Source organism: Dendropsophus ebraccatus, chromosome 2 (assembly GCF_027789765.1).
Source record: "Dendropsophus ebraccatus isolate aDenEbr1 chromosome 2, aDenEbr1.pat, whole genome shotgun sequence".
NCBI lineage: Eukaryota > Metazoa > Chordata > Amphibia > Anura > Hylidae > Dendropsophus > Dendropsophus ebraccatus.
The window spans coordinates 151,001,465-151,021,022 of NC_091455.1; the positions used below are offsets into that span (position 1 = coordinate 151,001,465).

The 19,558-nt window shown below is 41.4% G+C and overlaps 1 protein-coding gene across 7 annotated transcripts in view; it reads right to left on the reverse strand.

The window, feature by feature from the left end:
* IKZF1 (IKAROS family zinc finger 1) overlaps positions 1–19,558 on the reverse strand; it is a 116,315-nt gene that overhangs the window by 21,944 nt on the left and 74,813 nt on the right. For 2 of the 7 annotated variants that reach the window (XM_069958528.1, XM_069958527.1), the window contains exons 4-5: positions 9,300–9,359; positions 5,665–5,925 (exon numbers count right to left, since the gene is read on the reverse strand). The exons of 1 other annotated variant lie outside the window; for it this stretch is intronic. In XM_069958528.1, the coding sequence (XP_069814629.1) occupies positions 5,665–5,925; positions 9,300–9,359 (321 nt within the window). The remainder of the gene's footprint in view (positions 1–5,664; positions 5,926–9,299; positions 9,360–19,558) is intronic. 4 more of the 7 variants (XM_069958531.1, XM_069958533.1, XM_069958530.1 and 1 more) reach the window with 3 other exon arrangements.

Consider the following 19,558-nt stretch of genomic DNA (forward strand, 5'->3'; position numbering starts at 1 on the left):
GGATTTAGCAAAGGAGGGTGCTCGATCTTCAAGGCGTTGGCCAGACGCCGCATGCAAGGTATAGCTGAGAGGAAGTGGTGTGGAAGACGGCACTCCTGGACGTAGATACTAAAATTTAACTTTTATTCGTGCATATTAAAATATTTTGGTGAGCATAGCAGGACCTACGCGTTTCGCGCTACTGCGCTTAATCATGATTAAGCGCAGTAGCGCGAAACGCGTAGGTCCTGCTATGCTCACCAAAATATTTTAATATGCACGAATAAAAGTTAAATTTTAGTATCTACGTCCAGGAGTGCCGTCTTCCACACCACTTCCTCTCAGCTATATCATTCACAAATGGATTAAAAACTGGCTTAAAGGGGTCTTCCCATCTCAAATAATGTATGTAAACTTGAAGGGCTTGTTAATTTAAATATTACTGCAAGGTTCCAAACCTGCGCCCAGCGTTCAAAATCTACAGGCGTAAATCATGATAAATGAAGCGCAGGAGGAGGCCACGCCTCCTCCCTGCCTCATCACGCCCCCACAGGCTCGGCCAGCCCGCCTATCGGGCAAGCGGGGTGTACGCCAGTGAGAAGAGTCGAATCTGCAACCTTTCCCTGGCGTACGCTTCCTAAATCCCCCCCAATATCTCTCTACATCTTCATTTTAGATTTAGAAAAGCAAATGCAGCACTCAGAAACTGAATGATGATGGTGCCAAGGGGTATACACCAGAGACCAATGGTGTGATGTGATGCATCTTAATTTTAGCTAGAGCAGTGTTCCACCTCACATTCTAAGAGTCATAAGGGCATTCTAAGAACCATCATTTTTATTGGTACCATATTGGTGTAAATGCTGGTGTTTTTTCCCCCTCTCTCATTTCATTTTCTTTTATTTATGTTGTTCACCTGGGAACAAATTTTTTTATATTTTACGTTTAATATTTTAAGTCCGCATGCTACAATACCAAATATGTTTATTTATGTATTTTTGTACATATTCTTATTTGTAAAATGGGAAAGGAGGTGATTTAAATTTTTATTGCTTGAGGTAAACACAAAATCTTGTGATCCATGTATAAAAACAAATCAAATAGGTAAAGGAACCATCAGTATTAGATTTTGCAGTGACATAATTAGTCCTGCTCTTCCTTCTACATCCATGTAGCCAGCAGAATGAACTGGTATCTAAAGTTCAACCAGAAAGAGTGTCACACATCAGGAAAGCATACATTCCTATAATTAAATAGATTAGAATAATGAGTGCTATACTGACCAGATATTCAGTATACAGTTTGTTTACAACCATGCAAACAGAAATATTCACACAAAGCAAGAACCATACTACAAAGAGAAGCATGCAACACGGATGCAGATGAGTTTATGTGTAAACATGCACCATTTCCTGGAGAAGATTTCTCGATATTTTCCCTGCAGAGGGCTGCCTTCACACAGTGCTTTTCATAAGTTTTGTTTTGAAAAGCAGCAAAAAGACACATGAACAAAAGAGGGTGCTTATAATAACTACAAAACCATGTCAAGATACATGGAGCTTTTTCCTAGCTTTCAAAACAGAAATTAACAAGTGATTTTATTAGAAGGCCGTCATTTAATGACAAATAATAATTGTCATTAAATGACAGATGTCCAATAGGAGCAGCTGTCATTTTGACAGCTTGTGAACATAGCCTAAAACTGGAAAAAAAGTTTTTTTTTTTATTGTTTAGGCTAGGGTCACATAGGAGCTTTGGTTCTCAAAAGCTCATGAACAGATGTACTGTCCTACCATTAATCATATGTGCAATAAATTAACATAAGGAAATACTTAAAGGGGAAGTATTCGCAGATTAGGCGAATCTAACCTGCTGATAGCTCCCTATAGCACCTGGGACGTTGAGGTGGAAGGTATGTGTCTTACCTTCCTCCTCTGCGCCAGTTCTGCGCTGTTAGTCGGCATAATCTTTAGGTGGGAGCACTGTTAGCAGCACTGCCCCCGCCCCAGAGCGTCATCAGGCCCACCCGCTCCATTGATTATCCTAACAGTGCTCCCAGCCGAAGATTACGCCAACTAAGGCTATTTTTACACGTAGTAAGACACTAACCGTTCCGTGACCGGGCCGGTGTCAGAGAAGATCATCCTGGCTGGTACTGCAGTACTGACTGGATGATCTTTGCTGCCGCTGAATTCGGGCGCATCAGTGTGTGCTCAGATCTGAATTTACCGCTGGACAGAATGCAGTCGGAGGGATCCCGGCCGGAAAGTATACTATGTGTATACACTCCGGCCGGGATTCCTTAGAAGGCAGCACTACGTAAGTACCGTAGTAATCATGGCCGTGGTAGCAAATCGGCAATCGGCGCCGTGAGAGATCCCAATTGGAGTGTATACTATGGGGGACATGTATCAAGCAGCGAAATCAGTTTTTTCGGCGGAAAGTGCGATTGGCGAATAATTTTATTTGCAATTGGCCGTTTTGCGAATAAAATATTTGCAAATCGGCACTTTCCACCGGGTACGCCAGGAGGGCGGGGAGGAGGGGGCGGAACGAGGGGTGCTGACTCAGAGTCCGCTCTATTCAGCATTAGTTTCGCTAAAAAATACGCAGGAAACCTACTCCAGCCCACAGCTGGCATAGGTTTCCTGCCGTGCTGTCCGCCTCTACATAAATCTCCGTACCGGCAGAGTTGTGAGAGATTTTTAAGTCCGGCGCAGAAAACGCCGGACTTAATAAATGCCCCCCTATGTGTATACACTCCGGACGGGATCCCATAGGGGCAATATTACGTTTATTTTAGTAATAACTGCGGCCGTTGTTGCACTCGGCCATAGTTTTATGAAAATATACGTAGTGTGAACATAGCCTAAGTGTTTTTTTAGAGGAGTGCTCATATAATCTTCAACTAATAACCTTTTGCTTTTTGGCAGCATAAGAATCTTGTTTATACACTGCAGCACACTACGTGCCCTATCCATCCTATCCATGGTATCTGAGTGCCTTTTGTCCATTTCCCATGAGTATGTTAAAAAAATAAATAAATAAAAACTGAAAGCCAAAACTGGTTTTGCACACAGCAACCAATTACAGCTCAGTGTGAACCTAGCCTTATAGTAAAACTCTGACAGTCTAGGAGCCTGCTGAATCCTTGAGAGACCTGCTGACATCCCAGAGAGGGGTGATTACAGACCATGCCTTTTTGGGCAGAAGGCGGAAACGGGAAATGCTCACAATTAGGGATAAGCGACTTTACAGTAGGAACAAAGCAGTGTGCTTCGTTCCTATGTGTATTCTGCTCATCGGGCTGCGGGGCTTTGAAGTGTGCTCCGCTCCATGCAGCTCCTCTGCAGGTGCTGGAAAAAAGATGGATCCAGTCCTGGGAAACTGGGAGAAGTTGGAAGAAGTTTCCCAGGACGGGATCCTTCTTTTGCCAGCACCTGCGGAGGAGCAGCACGTTGTGGAGTACACTTCAAAGCCCCGCAGACAGATGAGCAGAATGCCAGTAGGAATGAAGTGCTTCATTTTGTTTCTACTGTACATTTGCTCATCTCTACTCACAATATATAGGGAGAAATACATAACCTTTATTGGGACATATTTTAACTTATAATACTAAATTGTGCTGCCTGGTTCACTTTAAGGTAAAATGAAGGATATCTTTACCAAGTTTACAAAGTTAAGGAATTACAAATGTGTCAAAAACAAAGGGCAAAGGGTTAAACACAACTGTAATATTAAACAGTTGATGGCAGGTAATCCACTAATTATACAGACTAATAGGACCTTCCTGTTGTAATGCAACCCTTTTTTCCAATTGGAGAACAAAACACTTTAAGACACAACCTGATGCAAAAACTCTACAGCATCATGACCTCCACAGAACTGCTGAACTAACTTAATATAACTATTAATTTCATATGGATTACTCGTATGTACTACTTTTCCCTCCACCCCCTGCCCCCTCTTAATGAATTTTTCTTTTTTGAAACTATTTTTTTTTTTTAACTAAAAAAAAAAAAAAAAAAAAGCACACTCACTTGCCGCTTCCCCACTGATGCCCTTCCAAAGGTGCTGTTACTATTGCTTGGGCCTTCCTGTTCCCCATCCCAACATGCAGGAAGTGACCCCTTAGCCAGTTAGTGACTACTACTAGCCAGTGATTGGAGTGTTGGGAGTGAGGACAGGACGCTCAGAACCAAGGGGGTTCCACTAACGGAACAAAATTAGCGAATCGGCAGCAGGTGAACACATAATTTTTATTACTTTGTCCTCCAACTATGGGCAGTTGTTTAACTAATTCATTTAATTTATTATGAAATACTATCTGAACAAGTTGTTCTACTGGATTACAGGCACCCCCCTGAGCATCATTTACACAGCTATTCCCAAAGTAATACAAAACAGAGTTGAGATTATTACATATGAATGTGATTTTGTATGTGCTGAAATATATGTAAGGCCCAACAATGGATACACAATGTATACTTATTTCCAAAACAGCAGTGGCATGGACAGTGTTACCAAGGAATGTGTCAAAGGAAATCAATGCTTTTTTTTTGTATAATGCTAATTATTTTAAATGTAGTTATTTTTAACATTATAAGTAATGTTATTAATTGTTTCCAATCCTTCCAGAGCAGAAGAGTTGTAAAGCATGGAAGTTGTCATATTTGGTCACTACATCATACCACTCTCCAGGTGGGAGGCCTCAGCGATCAGACCCCCCACAAACGTAATATTTTTCACTGATTGTGAGGACAAGTAATAATTGTTATTGGATATAATACCCATTAAAAGATATTATTAAATTGAATCTACCACCAGGTACATAGCTATGGGTTTTTTACATGAACAGAACAGCGTTGGTCTATTCCTGAGCACCGGCCCAGCATTAAGCACTGGGGGCGGGCCCGCCACCCTCCCGTATGACAAAACCTTCCCTTTGACGCAGCTCATTAGAATTAATGGAGCTGGTTCACAGAAGGGAGATCGACATAGTGGGGTTTGACGGGCCCGTCCTCGGTGCTTGGGAATAGACCATCGCCATGCGCGGGAACTGTGCACCACCGGCATCCTTGCACCAGCACCACTCTGTAAATGTAAAAAACCCATAGAGATGGAACTGGTGGTACATTCACTTTAAAACCATAATTCCCAAGATCCATGGGCAGCTTCATGAGAGAGCCACAGGAGTGATGCAAGTAAGGCAAGACTTATGAGGTTAATCTAATCTATTCTTTTTTCACCAGATATGCCATATCACCAAAAATGAAAATGTTATTTTAATAGGCTCAAGCCATTCCATGCCAGTTAAAGATAGCTCGGGTAAGCTGAAACAAGGCTTAATGCTAATTGCAGTAGCTTTATGACACATGGTGTGCCTGTTTTTTAAAGTGTGCTTTATATGAAGGGTTTTGGTAATATAAGCATTCCATAAAATGCAAATACACAGTAAATATTAGGTAGGAATTCTGTTATAATATTTCACAGACCAAAAAAATTCCTTTTACTATATGTGTATATCTTGTCAGTGCTGATGTCACAGCTGTTTTGGGAATGTAAAGTTTACATTGAGTTAGTGGCCAAATGTCTTTTATGAAGCCACATGTTCACTACACTTGTAGCATGCTATGATGGATTCGTTTTTTCGGCCTTTAAAGAAAGAATTATGCCAGGCCTTACCAGTGTGGCTTCTTTTGTGTACCATGAGCACATTGGGGCCGATGCATATTATCCCACAGATATCACATTTTAGTTTTCCGTTAGGAAGTCGAATACCTCCAACTCCTGTTAAGGCTTTGGTGCCTTGTCCGTTCAGTGAGCCATTCATTTTCTCCCCAGCAGCATCAATCATTCGTAAATCTTCTGCACACTCGTCTCCATTCATGTCACAGGCACGACCAGTCTCCTCATCACTGTGGGTCTCTACCTTTATATTGCCAGCTAAAAGAGACAAAAAAGGGTGCAAAAATCTCAGTACCACAGAATGGCTATGATCTAAAGGGAAACAGCTTAAGAAAAACATCTCAAGAGAAGCATCCAACCTTCCGATATGTCCCTAAAATGCACAAGGCTCTAAAGGATGAAGGTTAGTTTCGTTGTGTACTTTAATACATATGCTAATAAGGTGGTTTGGTACACTGGGACAGGACTGCCGACCTTTGCCACCTGTGCACCGATCTGCCCAAGGCCGGCCTGCCCCGTAAAATGAATACTGGGATGGAGCTCTGCACTAATGTCATTCTGATGCTCAGTGACGCAGAACACTGGATTAATATCCTTTAGGAGAGGTATGCCGCATCGGTGCACTGAGGGTGATAGCCCCAAGGGAACTAAACCGCCTTGTTAGCATATGGATTAAACTACAAAATACTCAAAAACAGCGCTGCAGATGAAATGTAAGAAACTAACCTTCATCCTCAGTGCCCTGTGCGCTATAGGGACATACCAGCAGGTTAAATCCTTCTAACAGCCTTTTTGTCTGACAGAGAGCGGTGGTACCGCCCAGATGACTAGTTACAGCCTCACCCCCTGCATCACGCGCCAGAATAAAACAGTGCTTTTTTCAATTCACCCCCTTAGGAGGACGGCACACTAAGTATAGTATGACAACGCTTAAGCTGCTCTATTATATCTATATAGATATATATGTCTATATATCTATATATATAGTGATTGGTTCCTTTTAATGCAACTGAAGCACTTTCCAATTTAACATTCACATTAATGCTACATTTACAGGGAGCGATAATGCAACCAATCAAACGATTAACGATTTCGAAGTAATGATGTGTTTTTTATTACGATCAGCGTTTAGACGGAACAATATATCGTTTGGAAGAATCGTTACTGCGATCGTTTTAAGATCGCTTAAGCCTATCTTACACATAGGGTAAATCAGTGAAAGACTGTTTACATGAATCTATCTGACAATTTTTAGCAAACGACCAACGACGATTTAAGAACATATTAAAAGATCAAAATGAACGATTTCTCACTCGTCGCTTGATCGTTCGCTGTGTTTACATGAGCCGATTATCTCTCAAATGCAATCGTTATCGCTAAAATTCGACCAATAATGGTGCGTTTACACAGGCAGATTTATCTGACAGATTTTGGAAGCCAAAGCCTGGAATGGATTTGAAAAGAGGGGAAAACTCAGTCTTTACTTTCGGACCGTTCCCTGTTTATAGTCTGTTCCTGGCTTTGGCTTAAAAAATCAGTCAGATAAATCTGCCTGTGTAAACGCACCATTATCGTTACGTGTAATGGCAGCATTACTATTCTTAATTTCTTTTATCAATTAACTTAACTACACGAAACACAGACTTCACAATAAAGAGAACCAATCAGCACAATTGTGCTGATATGGTTTCCTGCAGCACAGTATAGAGCTACTGTGCAGCTCGCGGAGCATACCAGCCACAGCTGCAGCAGGAGCTTTACAAAGGGGAAAAAGATCTTTTATTATGCCATGCAAGGCAGGCAGAGGGGTGGCAAATAGTCATTTGGGCAGGGAGCCGCCTGTGACTAGTCATGGCTGTCAAATATGCATAAAACACTGCAGAGACACCATCACATGTTTCAATGTCAGTGAGCTAGCCAGACCTTCCTCCGGGAAGGAAAGACCAAACTGAGGAATACCTCCAGTCAAGGAAACCACTCAAACAAGGTATCCATCAACAGACAGCTGTTTTGGGGGGGGGGGGTGCCTCATCAGTGTGGAGTAGGATTCTAGTTAGTGATGGCTGTCAGCGCACAGTGCGGGGATGATTGACAGGCAGAGAGACCTTTTAGTTGCCTCTTTGCCTGTCAATCCTCCCCGCACTGTGTGCTGACAGTCACGGGTGGCTCCCCGCCCAGATGACTAGTCGCCACGTCTCTCCCAGCCTTACGCAGCGTAATATAACTTCATTTTAACCATTATAAAGCTACTGCTGCATCCACCACTGGTATACTCTGTGAGTTGCACAGTAGCTCTAAACTGTGCTGATGGGAACCATATCAGCACAATCTGATTGGTGCTGATTGGTTCCCTTTAAAACTAATTCCCATGAATCAATATTGTCATCTTAATAATACAGTTGTTACATTTTTTTTTAAATGTATTTGGTATTGTAGTTTAGTGTAATGAATATCCCGATGAAAGGATTTAGCCAAAAGGGTGTTGCAAGACACAATGCAGGAGCACACAATGCAAATGACACACAACCTTGTTTCAATACCAGTAACAAAAGTATTTAATAACACATCATTTTATATGAGGTTGTACATGGGGGCATTTCCCTAGATAAGGAATCATCAAAGTAAAATACTTCAATATGCACATGCAACAATAGAGGGTCATGATAGTAAAAACAAAAAAACAAAACACAAATAAGGTAGGACGAGAATATTGAAAAGTACCAGCCAAAATTTTTGTGTAAGTACACCCTGCATTAGGGAGGGTATTCCGAGTTGTATTATTATTCTCAAAATATGCTCAGCCTGGTGCATAACAACTATACTGACCTTTCTTGCTCCAACACTGCTGCTGTTCTCGTCTGAGCTGCTGACTGGCTGACTGGATAGTGCACACAAACTGAAAACAGAATAAGTGCTGTGGAAGGTCCAGCTCTAAGAACAATGACAATGGCGGGAGCAAGAAAGGTAAGTATAGTTGCTGTGCACTAGGTTGAGCACATTTTAGAATAATCATACAACTCGGAATACCACTTCAAGCTATGGAAGTACTTCTCTTTAGCAGTCCCTGAAAGATTTGTAAAGGTAGGGGACATAAGTGAATAGAGTGGACTTCTATTTAGAAAAGTTTTTAGTTTTTTTTTTGTAGCAAGAAAATTACCCCAAAAGCTAAAACACTAATATACTTGATGTGACATGGTCATGTACATACTGATAAAACATACATCTATGGGGTTTGAATCCTTTTGTTATCTTTGTGGCTAGCATTTTATCAGGAAGTGGAGTTCTATAGTATGCATCTGTTTCACTAGTCATAGATGTGGCATTACTATGGATGCTGTTACACTGAGAGACAACAATATTGCTTTCTGGATTATAGTAGCATGAAAACAATGGTTTCTTTGTATAATAGATATACTACATGCAAGAGACAGATGCAATGGCTAAAAAGCATAGTGAAAATGGTAATGCATGAATAGTAACAAAGATGCACACCAGGCTATACTGAAAAGAGACAAATGTATGGCAGAGCAAGCAAACCCCTACCACAAAGTGCCACAAAGACTTACTGTGCAGGAAATGCTACATGCTTACAGAACGTTAACCATGCCGTGGTACAAGAAAAAGATACTTACGGGAAAATGTTTTGAAAATGATAGCGTGTAAATCCCTAAACCGCTCAGCCTCACGTACAGCTGCAATAAAGAAGGCAAACAGGATGCTGGGTTGAACACGCCATCGGCAATACTTCATTGAAGTGGTGATACTGTTTGTCACAGTTAGAATGCCCTCAAATCGAGGTTTGCGAGACATAAGTCTTTTCTAATATATCATGATATTTAGCATATGTATGTTATCACAGCATGAATTAGTAATTACAATGCGTTTCCATTGGTACAAAGCTCAGCTAGGTAACCAGGGAAACACATATCATCAGTCTTTTGTCACAACATGGAAAAATGCATCTCACTTTTTTATCTTTCACCTAAAACACAGGGAACTTTGTTGAACCCTTTGTTTATTGCCACATAATTGTATTTTTCCTACATTTTTAAGAGGATGTTGACTTGTTATGAAGATTCAACATAGCAGAACGATACTAAAGAAGCACTAACACGAATGCACAAAGAAAGAATGTATACAATGAAGCAACAATAATAAAGATAGTCATTTAACACACATATCATATATATATATATATATATATATATATATATATATATATATATTATCAGAGTTATCCAGGAATAGAGAATGTGCAGCTTCAAACAGTGCCACCCCTGTCCCCAGGTTGTGTGCGGTATTACACTTTTTAAACTAACAGACATCAAGGATAAAGAGAAAGGGGTTAATTGAATATATTGCAGAACACAAAGGGCCAAGAGCACAGAATGAAACTGCTATTAACCTTTTATGAAGTTAAGACATGGCTTTTAACCAATCCTTTAAAAGAAGGAAAGTAAAGAAAAAGTGAACACATGATTTGAAAATGATTAAAACCGCATCCAGCACCCGCATATATGGGATGGTATAGAAGTTGTGCCCTGTCTAGCAGGATATTGTAAAGTACTTATAATAAAAGTACTTATAATAAAAAAAATAATTTATGAGTTGAAGTTCCGGATCTCTGGTAGCTGCAGCCTACCTAACAGTGGTACATGGATAAATTATAAAAGCACTGGCTTTACCCCACCAACTAGTTTCACCCCTCCCAGGGTATCATCAGGTAACAGGGTTTGATGACTTTCTAATCATGTGTCCAAAATGTCTATAAATTTCAGTTTTTAAAGCATTGATTAAAAGTAATGTCTTAACTTCATAAGGGGTTAACAGGGTTTTCATTCTAGGCCCTGGGTCCTTTTGTTCTGGTATTATAATGTATCTCCATTTTCTTTAATGTTCTGCAGGATCAAACCCCAAACTGAGGACAAGAGAGGTGCTGTTTCTGGTAGAAGGTTGCAATGGTCTTCTAAGCCTGGATAACCACTTTAATTTATAACTAAATCATCTTAAAGGGAACCTGTCACCCCCCGTGCCGGGGTGACAGGCTCCCGACCCCCCGTTAGAGACCCCTATACTTACCTAATCCCGCCGGGTCCCGCTTCTGAAGATGGTCGGGTCCCGGAGATCTCAGCCGCCGCAGCCCGGTGCGCGCGCTGAGAGATGAGTCCAACACCCATAGAGAATGACAGGAGAGTCCAGCGCTCCGTCATTCTCTATGAGCGTTGGACTCATCTCTCAGCGCGCGCACCGGGCTGCGGCGGCTGAGATCTCCGGGACCCGACCATCTTCAGAAGCGGGACCCGGCGGGATTAGGTAAGTATAGGGGTCTCTAACGGGGGGTCGGGAGCCTGTCACCCCGGCACGGGGGGTGACAGGTTCCCTTTAAGTTCACCCCATTTACGTATATAACAGTTTTGATGTACATATGGGCTCATAGTTTATGAAGTTCTACCTAATTCTCCTTAGCAAGAAATCACTCCTTTTATGCATAATAAAAGTATATAGTAAAACCTCTTCAAAATTATCACTTAGAACTGCTGTGTAGAAGAAGAAGGATTAAATACATAAGATATCTGGGATTGAAAGGTTATCTAGACGATGAGGGAGTGGTATCCAAAGAGGTAGTCTATCAGTGGATTTCACTGTATTAGGAAAGTACAATTCTATGCTATTTATGAGCCTCTATAGTTTCAGATGTATATGTTGTATTGTCCTAGGAATAAAAGTGCAAATTTTAGGCTTTTATGCTATATAAAAGTGTACTAGACAGCTGTTTGTTTCATGAACAATCCAGAATTACATTTGATCTGGCATACTTACATCTTCCACATACTTCCCTATGTTTACTTGTCTTCAACATTCTAATTTCTAGTAGAGAAGTGTCACACTAGAGTTTCCAGTTTGTTCTTCTTCTTATAACTTCTCCTTATAACATTCTGCATAAACTCCTGTATGACGCTTACTGATTTCTCAGTTTAGATAATACAAATATAGCATGTGCATATCAGTCTAAACACCATGAAATCTGCAAAGGATCTATAATGATCTATGAGCAGTCACCATCTGAAGCCCTTTGCAGTCATCTGTACAATGGCCAACTATGAGACATTACTGTAATAAAATATTAGGTATAACAGAGGTTTATTCTATATGATTTACGTCTAGGGTCCCTAAAACATAGCTCACATGCCACATAAAGTTTGCAGGGTTTGTGGCTTGCAGGCTCCTCATGTGTGGTTTGTTGCTGTCTGATATACTGGATAAATTGCTGAAGTCTAGCATAAAACACTTTTTATGTGCAGGGCAAGTAAGGAAGAGAAGACTGTGCCACTGGCCGCTATGGCTGCCTCTTTCTCCTGCATGTGACCTCGGCACTATATAGAGTGTACTTGAGAGGCCTTGCCACCTGCTCTCAGCTTACTGCTCCCACTAACAGCTTAAGGCCCTATTACACAGAACGATTATCGGCCGTATTTGGCTGTTACAGGCGATAATCGTCCCATGTAATAGAAGGCAATGATTAGCCGACATGAATGATGTCGGCTGATGGTTGCTGTTGTTTCTCTCTTAACATGTTCAAAGACAAACGACTGTTATAGCAGCGATCTGCTGCCGTCGATCTGTGGAATAGGAACGGCAGTGGCAGACCGCTGCTATCCTTTACCAGAGCTTTATGAGCTGCTCGGACGATCTAGCGATCACCCGGGCAGCCCCCCCCCCACACACCTTCCAGCTCCACCCCTGCACTTACTGGCTCGCTGCCGCCACGTGTAGTAGTGGCAGCAGCAGGGAGCGGGGAAAAAGGAGCAAACGAGGGCTGACAGCACTTGTTTGCTCCTCTAGTCGCCACGTGTAATAGGGGCTTTACTCCCAGAATGAGCTCTATTACACAGAGCGATAATCGGACAAATCAGGGCAATTTGGCTGATAATCGTTCTGTATAATAGAGAGAATGATCAGCCGATAACACAATCGGTGTTGGGTGTGAATCGCTACGTGTAATAGTGATGTGCGGATGATGGCTGATGATTGGGAGGACAGAAGACAGAGCTGCAGAGACCGGGGAAGGCCCAAGGACAGCGGGAAACGTGGTAAGGTAAGCAAATGCTTTATTTTTTTACACTAAAGGCAAGCGATGCACGGACATTGCTAACCATGTCCGTGCAGCCCTTGCTGCCCGATAGTCGGCCTGTGTAATTTATGATTGGGCCGTATAATAGGACCCTATGTCTGCAGTAATAACTCTTCTTAGCATGGCTCCTTATGTCTCCCCTATTACCTTACACTGAGGTGTTGTGATATGTTCTGAGATAAGCACATTAAGGAGGGCAGGTAATAGGTTGGATGAGGAAGCTACACAGCACTGTAGGGGCCCTATTACACAGAAAGATTATTGTGCAAAAAATCATTTTATTGTTCAAATTTAAGCAATAATCTTTCTGTGTGTATACAGGTAAGGATCAAACAACTAACGAAAATTTGATTGTATATCGTTGATCATACCTTTTGAGCTGCCCATACAATCGTTTACAAATCTTTTGGTGTATGTACCCATCGCTTGTTCGTAATAACCAATGTTCCTATAGAGTATACTAATCATCCTGATTAACGATCGTAACTAATGACTATTGTTCCACGTAATATGAATTAATATAAATGATTTCAGATCTTTACCAAAAGTGCTCGTTTGCAATCATTTATCATTGTCTGTAAAGTCTGTGCAGTCCTTGGTTTTACATAGAAAATAATGAAGATATATACTTACCCATGCTCCCCCAGTGTCCTGCTGACTTTTCCCCATGTTGCCCACTCACAGCAGCTGCCACTGACACTTCTGTCTCTGTCTCTTCAGTGACAGGCTGCTCAGACAGGTAGATGAAGTGTCGGATCCTCGGGGTAGGCGGGGACCACAGGAGCCAGAATGACGGCGCTTCACGGCTTCAGGTTTAATGAAGTAAAACGATGAATTTTAATGGTCTCATAAACAACGCGTTTCAAGGCATAAATTGCCCCCTTTGTCAAGTAGGAGAGACATCGATCGTTGACATCGTTGATGTCTCTCCTACTTGACAAAGGGGCAATTTATGCCTCGAAACGCGTTGTTTATGAGACCATTAAAATTCATCGTTTTACTTCATTAAACCTGAAGCCGTGAAGCGCCGTCATTCTGGCTCCTGTGGTCCCCGCCTACCCCGAGGATCCGACACTTCATCTACCATTCTCCATTCCCTGATCTCCTGGCTTGGGATCTCAGCATCTACCCTTGGAGCCTGGCTGTTACGGCTACTACCTCTCTCTTCACTGATAGTGCATACAGGTGTTGTGTTCTTAGCACAACACCATCAGGTGAGCAGTTTTATTATCAGCTTGTTCGACCTATAATCTGTTGTTTACGTTATCACCCTATGGCGCCCTTTCCACTTTTTTAGCCCTACTCAGGCTGCTCAGACAATCACTGACTGAGGCAGCACAGCCCTGCAGATAGTGATTGGCTGAGCACAGGGCTGGACTGGGACTGAAAATCGTCCCTGGCATTTCAACACACACAGGCCCACTTACCGTACAGGGGAAATTATATGATAAAATGTAACTGCAGCACAGACACTATATACCATATAATCTTGTTGACCATACTGGGAACTACAATTCTCAGCAGTTCCTGAAGGTCTATAGCTGTCAGGGCATGCTGGGAGTTGTAGTCCATGATTGATTGTGTTAGGTATTACATAATTCTGGGGTATTCATTTTACATTAATTTAAAAAATATATTTTGTAGGGAGAACTACAACTCCCATCAGTTCCTGAAGGTCTATAGCTGTCAGGGCATGCTGGGAGTTGTAGTTCACAATCTATGGGGTGGGTGTTACATTTTTTATTCATGTAAAATGAATACCTCAGAACTATGTAACACCCAACCCCATAGATTTGGGAACTACAACTCCCATCATGCCCTGACAGCTATAGACCTTCAGGAACTGCTGGGAGTTGTAGTTCTCCAAACAAAATAGATAATTCTGGGGTATCCATGTTATCTTAATAAAAATATATTATGTTGGGAGAACTATAACTCCCAGCAGTTCCTGAAGGTCTATAGCTATCAGGGCATGATGGGAGTTGTAGTTGTAGTGTTACATAGTTCGGTAAATGTAACACCCAACAACATATATTGTGAACTACAACTCCCAGCATGCCCTGACAGCTATAGACCTTCAGGAACTGCTGGGAGTTATAGTTCTCCCTACAAAATACATTTTTTTTTTCTAGGGAGAACTACAATTCCCAGCAGTTCCTGAAGGTCTATAGCTGTCAGGGCATGCTGGGAGGTGTAGTTCACAATATATGTGGTTATTTTTAAATTCTAGGGCCCCAGCTTCCCGCTTCACTTTATTACCATGATCATTTTATTTTTAATTTTTAAGAGAGGAGGTGAAGGGGGGAGATGGAGGAAGGGGGGAGATGGAGGAAGTATGCACTACAACTCCCAGCATACCCCCTTGTACACAAGAAGGTATGTTGGGAGTTGTAGTGCACAATAAGGTATGCTGTAAGTTCTATTTGAACGCTGTTGTTGCACAACAGCAACTCCCAGCATACCTCCTTCTGCACTACAAGTCCCAGATTACCTCCTTCTGCACTACAACTCCCAGCATACCTCCTTAAGCACAAGAGGTTATGCTGGGAGCTGTAGTGCAAAAGGAGATATACTGGCAGTTGCAGAACCAACCCCCGGCCCCAAGTGCCAGACCTGATCCACTGCCACTGTACCAGCAGACTTGAAGGACTGCAGCATCTGTGGGTCCCGGGAGAGGGGGGGGGTGGAGGATCGCTGCGATGGAGGACCGCTGTGATGGAGGACCGCTGCGCCAGGAGGAGGGGGGCTTACGCTGGAGGACTGCTGTGCTGGCGGGTCCTGGGGGCAGAGGGGCTTGGGATGGGGGAGCAATTGTTAAATGACCTGCCGCCCGCTGGATCGCAGGCTACAGTCTTTAACAGTGGGGCCGCTCCATATGCAGCGGACTCCTGCTGCATATGGAGCGGCTCAGGAGTGGTTAAATGCCGCTGTCAGCTGTGACAGCGGCATTTACCCTGTAAAATAGCTGGCACTAGCATTCACTAGACACTAGACAGTGCCCGGGGCCGAGGTGGTGACACTAGGGGGCAGGGGACAGCACAGAGAACATGGCTGGCGATCAGGTAGCCGCCGGACGTGTTCTCTGCACTATACTTTATGTTAAGCTGCTCTATTACGCAACTTAACATAAACTATCGATACCAGGAAATCCTGGTATCAAATCGTTTTTTTGCCCGAAATATCAATAGTAGTACCGATATTTTGGTGCATCGTGCATCACTATAATGTATTATGTCCCTGATAAGTCCCTTGTGAAGGTAATAAAAAGTCTAATAAAATATAACCCAAAATACTCAGTTTTCATTTACAATGCATGTGGTTATGTCCTGTTTAGGGTGATATCTATCACCAGGGTTGCCTGTCAGCTCAGTCTCCACCCCCTCACTTCTCCTATCCTAAATGATACATTTTTACACTACAATACAGTGCACAAAAAAAAGATATATACTCAAAGGTGTCCATATCATTTATTTTCATGCACGTTATCTAGTCTTTTGAGGCATCATGTCCCTAGAAAATAAAAATTCTTTAACTTGTGTTTTCAGAGCACTGCCCTGACTGATATAGAAAATTGATGATCCTTCCACACTTTTATCCTGCAAGATCCTAGCTGGGCAGGGAACCGAAGTAGGGTTATGATAAGCTATCTCCCATGGGACAAACATTCACCATGACCGCACCCAGATAGCTGATGAAACAAGATTTCCTTGAAAAACATGAAACTTGTGTAACTAAAGACTTGACAGTTATTCTGAGATTACAAACAAAATGTGGAACATGACCAGAAATTAATTCATCATGCCACAGAACATTAGTGCGGTCAGAAAAGTAGAAAACTTGTCACACTGAGTCACAATAAACGACTTCTACTTGTTTGACACAATGGGTGACATTTACTAAGGAGTTTATTGTGTGCAACTATTCTAATGAGGATTGGTGTGTATTTTGTTCTAATAGCTTTATCGTGGTAAATACTTGTGATCAAAGTATTTTAGGAGTGATACCTTTATTGGCCAACAAAAAATTGTTAGAGCTGTGAGCTTTCGGGATTCAAAAGATCCCTTCGTCAGACAAGTTCACAAATGAATGACTTACAGAAACAGCACAACATTTTAGGGATGTTACAAACAAGAAGGGAGAGACCTCTGTGAATTGGGGAGGGAGGGGGGGTGAGGGGGTATATAAATCACATAAATAAGCCAGGGCAATAAAAGGGACTTGTAAATTAAAGCTTATTTGGAAGTCCAAGATTCTTGGTCAGTTCAGTCTAATAGCTTCTAATAATAATAATAATAATTCTAATAGTTCTAATAGCTTGTGACTCATTTATTAAAAGGAAGCATTGCCATGTATCTTAGTAAAAAGTCACACAAAAAGTCGAAAAATTGCAAAAATTGTGCAAGCATATTCACCTGGTACTGACCAGACGTAACCCAGCACCTGTCTGTGCGACTTTTTAAAAAGTCGCAAATGATAAATTGGGTGCCTATCCTGGATTATGCGAACTTTTGGGTGAATAATCAAAACAGGCAGATTAAGAAAAAAGTTGCATCTAAAAAATGAGTAAAAAATCTAATTATTTACCAAAAAATAGGCGCAAATAATATTAATAGGCACATAATAATATGACTGCACTTATTTAAGGAAGTACGTTATCTACCACCTAAATTATCCAGGTGAAAAATTGATGTAATAACCTTATGTTTCACTTGTACTAGCAATAACGTGTATGGGGACTTCCCTACTCTTTTCTGACAGATAACATTGGGGGAGAGAAAGACTGGACCAGTTGGATGTCTGCTGTCTAATCCTTTTGCTCACAGACAGATAAGCCACTGGTAGTCTGTCAGCAGCTGGCCCCTCCTCTCCTCTTGGCCAAGCCAAACATTCACATGTATGGAGGGACTAGGTGAGATAGCAGCTTGCTGAATAAACATTTGGAGAACATCTAATGTGTATAGGTACCTTTAAAGTGTTTTTTTTTTTTCACCAACAACATTAGTGAGGAGTTTCTAATTCGCTCAGACCCGAAGTAACAATATTATATTTCCTCTACAGAGTACCCAAGTTATTTTCCCTCCAAAAACAGAAAAACATAGCACATTGCATGAACCGACACAGACACACAGACTAATTTGCCTTGATAGTTTGTAGCATTTAAATACATCATTCCGCATTAACAATCATTTAGATATACACAGAGAAAATAAGCAGCAGCTAAGGGCACTTGCATGATACATAGTTACTCAATTCTTGCAAAATCCAGCAGTCTCCTTGTTTGTATAGTTTCCACTTCCTCACACTGTCCTAAGATATTCCTATTTTCACAATAGTTTTGTCTGAACAAGAACTGTAAAAGAGAAGTATGTGTTTCTGGTTAAATGCAGGGAATGGGGAACATTTACTCTGTTGCTGCTTTATCCTTCTCAGGCCTCTCTGCATGATACCTAAGTACTATAAGGGGTTGATTGCCCTAAAGCAGTTGGCACCATCCTCTGCCATTACTTTTATTTATTACTATTTATCTTTAGCCTAAAACATATAACTGGCTTTGTCAAAAACATTTGTCTACCAGCGATAAATGGGTTACTGGTTTTCATATGGTTGATGGTTGTAAAGGTGCAAAGTTGAATGCCATACTTAACAGTCCCTAACAAACTGTTTCTGTGACACCTGCAATGTCTTCCATTTGCTTCTATCCATATGACAACCTGGTCTTTTGTTAATGGCTCACATATAAGACAATAAAGTTAATCTCCTGCCAATGGGTGTATACTTCATGTCTCTAGAGGATACTTACATTGTCCTTATACTGTGCTATTCATGTGCATTAGAGTGGTTGATAATAGTCATGTGCATACTTTGACATAATTTATTTATGTGCTGCTTAGCTTAGGCTGGATCCAAAGCATGTTTTGGATATACGGTATGCTGCTGATATAAGCTTGGATAGTGGCTAAAGGGTAGGCTGACTATATCCACTATATTTCCCGACAATGTACGCTTAACCACATGAATAGTAAACTGCATGTCGTGTTTGGAAAATAGATCAAACAGTGGTCATTGGACCTGTGGTTGGAATGTGAAATTATACACTGATACACTGGTATATCTTTTTGATAGTATCCCAACAGATACCTGCAGCACACAGCCAAACATGGTATAAACCTAGCCTTAGAAACACTGAGTGACACTATCTTATTGAAATAAGAATTCAAGGGAACTATTTAGTAAGTACAGATACACATTAAAGTGTCATACAATAAATAGGGCACTCTATTTTCTGAATTAGAAATATATACTGGATCATACTGGATAAATATAGCAGATACATCTCCTTGAACAACATTGAAACAAACAAATATCCATTCTTATTCAGTTAAACAAATTATGACCTGAAAAACACACACACACACAACTGGGAATAAAGATGAGAGTCCTATCTCTCATAGCATGCATTGCTTCCCTTCCCCTGCCAAGAAAAAAAGAAACTTTTGAACGCTGTGGTTTGCATGTTGTCCTGTAACTGGGTTTCCACATCACTGGCCTATTGTATAAACAGATGAAGAGGAACAAGCACAAATAATGAAATATAGGATATGGGAAAAAGAGGAAGCTAAAGTCACTTGGGCTGTCTAACTGAAATGCAGAGCTATGGAGAAGTGACATAAAAGGAAGCACACACAAGGAATAGCTCTGGTGGCTTTCTATAGCATGTCTGCTTTCATTTTTTTTCTTCATTTGAGCTTTCTGTTATAA